General features: G+C 35.9%; 1 protein-coding gene across 3 annotated transcripts in view; it reads right to left on the reverse strand.

Annotated features, from left to right (window-relative positions):
* Window positions 1-5,088, reverse strand: part of LOC134666674 (paired box protein Pax-6-like) — a 57,628-nt gene extending 52,540 nt beyond the window's left edge. The window contains exon 1 of one of the 3 annotated variants that reach the window (XM_063523901.1): window positions 4,770-5,088. In XM_063523901.1, the coding sequence (XP_063379971.1) occupies window positions 4,770-4,899 (130 nt within the window). In that variant the 5' untranslated portion in view covers window positions 4,900-5,088. The remainder of the gene's footprint in view (window positions 1-4,769) is intronic. The other 2 variants (XM_063523900.1, XM_063523902.1) reach the window with 2 other exon arrangements.
* Between the last annotated feature and the right edge of the window lie 912 nt (window positions 5,089-6,000).

Raw genomic sequence — 6,000 nt, forward strand, 5'->3', positions numbered from 1 at the left:
TGGTGTATAAAAAGAAGCATATTATTATCATTTATGAAAATATAACTGTTTATAATTTTATTGAAGTATAAAATGTATTTTAATACCTATCGTAACTGTGCGGACGGACAAAAAAGTTGCTTATCAGCAGATTCTAACATCCCTTACTATTCAATACTCGTATGAACTGTACTGTACCTAAAAGAACTTTGATCTCGACGGATACCTCATCATGATAGTCATGATTTCCAAACAAAATCTCTGAGGACTAAAAATCGCCATACGAAAAGAGCTTTAGAGGAAACAGCCGTGTCCATTTCGGGGCGATTCCACCCAAATGAAATAGTTATCTACGATATCGTCTTTTTAATTTTCGACATAGGCACGGTAAGTGCTTATTCCCGCACTAGTGCGGGAAAGTAGTGCCGTATGTATGTACTTACTGTAACTGTAAATTTATAGGTAAATACATGGGTGATTAGAAAGACTTAAGATATCCAATAACTAGAGTTTTCTAATTATTAAATAGTTTTTATTCTTAAAACTTTCATTTCCCCTCGTACACGGCTATACATTGCTAGATGCAGATAGGAGAGTCCTATGAGGGTATAGTGTAGGTATAAGTATATGCCTGTTTTAAACAGGCACGCTTTGCAATCCCAAATATTCAACATTTATAATGAAGTGTTAGTTGTTCGATTTAAGTATGTAGTGACATTGCTTATCAAGTTATCAGTATGTATGTTATTAGAAAGATTTCTATTAATTTAGAATTGTATTGTTTTTTTTTGTTTTCCGGTTAACTCCGCCGGTTAATGCGAGGTTATATTACTCGTTCTGTCACTTGTGGTGTTAAAATTCTTGAACCAAAAATAAATAAATTGAAACGACAGTGGAGCCGCGCGAAATCGCCTTTTCATACAAAGTACGTTTGTCCTCCATTCCTTCAAGCCTTCATTTTCCTATCTGGATATTAACATCACTGAAAATGTTTGTATATTATTAACCGTTAAGTCTGATTTTTTCGAATTTTTAATTATTATAAGAGTTAGGAGCATTTGTAAATTTTTATTTTATTTTATTATTAAAACTGTTTTTCGCTCCTATTTCTTACAATAATCAAAAAATCTAAAAAAGTCAAACGTAGAGGCATAGCTATAGGTAGTTAATATACCTAGATCAAATTATTCAAAAGATTTTCCATTATGTCAATATACAGAGAGGAAAATGTTTGTATGGAGAGGCGGCCACCCCCAACCTCATACACAAGAGCCTAAAGTGTCATTATATGGAACTTGCTAACTATGTAAATAAAAGTCAGTAGTAAATTCATTCTTTGACATTTTCAATATGGCCTTTTTTACATAGTTAGCAAGTTCCATCGCTTCCAACCGGTACGAGTGGAGGTCCAAGGGGGAGGCCTATGTTCAGCAGTGGACGTCTTATGGCTGAGATGATGATGATGATGATGAAGTTCCATAGAATGACACTCTATTTCATAGTATCCATTAATTAAGAGGAAAGGGGATGGCCGCTTCTCCATACAAACGTAGTCCGCATTTTCCTCTCTGGATATTGACATCATGGAAAAGTATTTATACATACTTTGATGTATATTAACCATAGCTATGTCCCTACGTTTGACTTTTTTAGATTTTAATCATAATCATTTATATGCGATAAAAAAGGTTATATACAAGTTGTTTAAGCTGTTGTTTTGATTATTTTAAAAAATAAGAGCGAAAAACAGATTTAATAAAAAATTTAAATGCCCCTAACTCTTATAGGTACGAGCAAAAAATTCGAAAAATAATCACACGTAAGGTCATAGCTGTGGTTGATATACAACAAATTGTGTCAAAATAATTTCAAAAATGTCAATATCCAGAGAGGAGAAAATGGGGACTACGTTTGTATGGAGAAGCGGCTGTCCCCTTTCCTCTGAAACATGAGCCTATTTCTTTGTGCATTAATTAAACATGTATGTATGTATGTGAAGTCTCAACATTGCCTACTATGCCCAACATTGCCTGACTTATAACACGGTGATTCTTTACTAAACAGTTGTCTCTGTCTAATTTCTAATAATGGTTGTGATTCTTCCATTATTAGGAAATATTGGGCATGGTAGATAATGTTGAGGACGTTGATGGGATATTAAAATTGCAAAAACATATCTGTTTGTATGTTTAGGTAATCAAATAAAAGTAAATAAACAATTTGTAAATTTTTGGTTAGTAATAATGTAACATTTATTGGCTAACCGACCAAATAACCGACTGAACCAGTCACTGAACGACCTGACTTTAACCTACATTATTTGACCATGTAATGTTATCATCTACCCTTAACTGGCTTAATGAACCATTTGAGGGTAGATTTTGTTTACTTTTATTTATACCTAAAGATTACAGAGTATAGATCGGTTGACTGAAATAATTTCTCATGAAATATACGTATATCGCCGCCTACCTGCAATACGGTCATATCTCAAAATTTATGATAAGAGATTCAATCGTAATTAGAAATAATAAAGTTTCCGTTAAAAATTTCGATGCGCAAGTGACCGTATTCAGGCACGAAATATGGTGTCGCCAATTTGTGCAACTTATCGACGGAACATAGACTTGGCTAATTTTATGTTTAGTAATGTTGTTTCATTATGTGTTACGTTTAAACAATGTATTTATTTCGGTGTACTGAATAGAATTAAATGAAAACAATAGAAAACTTGTCTATCAAGAGAATATTTTAGGTTTACCTCTACTGAGGCTATACCTAATTTGATTTTCATTTAAGTCAACTTTAAATTATATTTTTATATACAAATGCGTACGCCAATTGTAATAAGAATTAAATTTAAGAACAACACAACTGTCTAATTGATCTCGAACATTGGTAAGCTGATTAAGATAGGTACACTCAGCAGCAGAAGTTTCTAAGCGGGAGAGGTGTTCAAAATGATCTTGACGCGAGTTTATTATTAAGAGTATCAGGAGCGTGTCAAGGTAATTTTGAACACCTCGCTCGCTTAACAACTGCTGCGGCTGCTTGCAACGCGAAACACTGGGGGAAACTTTACGCTAGTATAGTATCCTCCACCATGTAAAGGGGACGGCCTAAATGGGAGGACGCTGTGGGCATAGAAAAGCAGCAGACCACTTCTTTTTGTATATATTTTCTCAGCTAATTCACAATTAAATATCTACACTCGATGGCTGCCTCTAATCGAATGCCAATTGCGCACCGCGTTCTATTTGACAGCGGGCTCATATTCTAAAGGATCATGCCGAATTTGGCCTACGATTCGATAAGCATGCCATATATACGATAAATTTAATCATATTTCTTACAATCTGATACATATATTAGATTCCAACGGACACTTCATAGTAACGAAAATAAGTAAAAGAGTAATTAAACCAAATCAACACATCCCGCGCCATTACATAGAATCAATGACAGTGTATAAATGGACGTCCTAATCAAAAAAGTATGGCAGCCAAATACATTTGTACCATGCTCCTGTCGATGCTAATAACGCTCACTTATAATGTTTTAAAAGAAAAACATTCATACCACTAACGACATTCTGTTTTAAGCACTAAGTATCAAATTGCAAAAAGAACTGCGATAGGTACAGTAAAAACTTTTTATTCCAATGACTTTAAATGTAACATACCCAAATGACATACGTCAAAAGTGAATAGCGAACGAATATGGAACGAACAGAGTCGCTATGGATTGTGTTTTCATATTAATTATTACATATTCATTTGATAGTATTGTATGAAAAATAGAAGAGCACCAATTTACAATTAGCTTTCACCGGCTTTCCCCACTGAAGTCGTTTTTTTACTTCTTTAAAATTGATTACTTAACTTTTTTAATAAAATCTTATTTGATATCACGTGTATGAATAACACGAAAATAGGTTAAAACTTAAAAATACATTAAAATAAAGGGAAAAATATACATCTATCTTTGTTTAATGAATTACCTATGTGATAAACCTACAAAATAGGAATTCTAACTTTTTTGAAATAAATTAAGTTTATTATTTGAAGTTTATTATTAGGTGCCTTCAAGGCAAACATTTTTTTTGAAACATTCTTTTTTTGAATGAGTTACTTATCGAATTTATTATAACAATCCTGTGATTGTTACTGTATTTTTTCCTCTCTGGAATTGAAGTAAATAATTGTTTACTTAAGTGATTGGTTTCACATTTGATGCTATAACATTTTTTACTATAAAACAGCTCTAGCTGTTATAGTCTATTTATTCCGGTTCGCCTGCTATATCTTACTGATATTAATTTAAGGAAATCGTATGAAAAACGTATATTATTTTATTTAAAAAAATGTATTAACCTAATACCAACTCATTGGATTTTTGTTCCTTGACAGCCTTTAAATGCCCAATATCATCGATATGTTTACACTATTTACGGCACCTTATTTCCTTGTATTAGGGCATAATAATTATTTTATTTAACATGGCCCGATACAAGGCAGAATTCCTAACCTCAAAATCGTAGAGAAATTCCGCTTTTATAATGTTCTGTGAAGTATCCGTGAATTTCTAATAACTATCGGGACTTTTATTTCATGTTTGGAGCCTAACAATATACCACCCATGTTTAGCGAGTGTTGGGCCAAACTTGTATGGGAGCGGAACATCATCCATATCGTGACTAGCCAGTCACAGATTAAAAAAGGCTGTAAAGTTTGCAAACCTTTACAGTAACACCAAAATTTGTATCTAACAAGGAAACGAGAATCACTCACCATTGGGTGATATGTTGAGGGGTTGCGGCATGGAAGCGGGCGCGGGCGGGGCCGGCTCCATCTTCCAGGGCGCGCAGCACGATGCGGGGGAGAACTCTGGCGTGGGGCCGCTGCCCGCCGATATCAACATGATAACATGCGGCCAGACCACGACACTCAGACCCTCGTATCAGTCCGACACTGGAACCGAGACCTAGAACCACGGACGCACTGGGCAAGCACGCGCTCGCTCGAAGCTCAGCCAGAACACTGAAGAGCGCGCTGGGTGCCCGACGCGCCCACCGGCGCCCACTCCCATTCGCACGCCTCGGAAAAAATCACCGCTCCAAACAATAACAAGAACTGCCTTCGGAATCGAGCCTCCGCGCACCTCTCACTCTAACGCTCTTAATTCGATTTCCGAACGCGTCAAAAATTACGGCAGCGCTCGATTCGATTGTAACCTTCCGTCCCGTTCTTGGCTTTTTAAATTCGAACGGTATACTTTCCCTAACACGATTTAGAATCATATAGTCTCTACAATTAAGGTTCATTTCACAATAACATAAACGTTGCACTTCGGACATTTTGGTATCGAGAGCAAACGGAACTACTCCTACTCGCACTCGTTTGGTTCAGCTTAAGCTTGAATCGCATGAAAGGGACAGGTGCACTACCGCCGCCGGTAGAATTACGGTAGTGAGCACAGGTGATCTTTTACCACTCTTTAGCGAAGGTGTTAATGTAAGCCTATCCCTGTCTGGCATGCAATAGATAACAGCTATATTGAGAGACAGATACAGTGTAATGTGTGCTTTTTAATTAGAAGTGGTTCGAGTTAACCATGCTTAACATCCGTTCTAATAAACGCGGTGCGTGTTAAGGTTACTTTCATATTTAATTAATTAGAAGAGTAAGTTCGTAATTCTGATTTTTACTTGAGCCAAGACTTAATTTGAGGTAGTCGAAAATAAGTAATATGTTGAGTCAAAACTAATTGATTCTAAGCATGGTACTAACATTGATATGTAATAATTATAATTACTGTGTTTTTTGGATTCCGTACCCAAGGGGTAAAAATGGGACCCTATTAGGTACTAAGACTCCACTGTCCGTCCGTCCGTCTGTCCATCTGTCTGTCACCAGACTGTATCTCATGAACTGTGATTTTTTGTGCAATGGTACGGAACCCTTCGTGCGCAACTCCGACTCGCTCTTAGCCGCTTTTTTAAACCAAGGTACATTGGTTTTT

The sequence above is a fragment of the Cydia fagiglandana genome, chromosome 8 (genome assembly GCF_963556715.1).
Source record: "Cydia fagiglandana chromosome 8, ilCydFagi1.1, whole genome shotgun sequence".
NCBI lineage: Eukaryota > Metazoa > Arthropoda > Insecta > Lepidoptera > Tortricidae > Cydia > Cydia fagiglandana.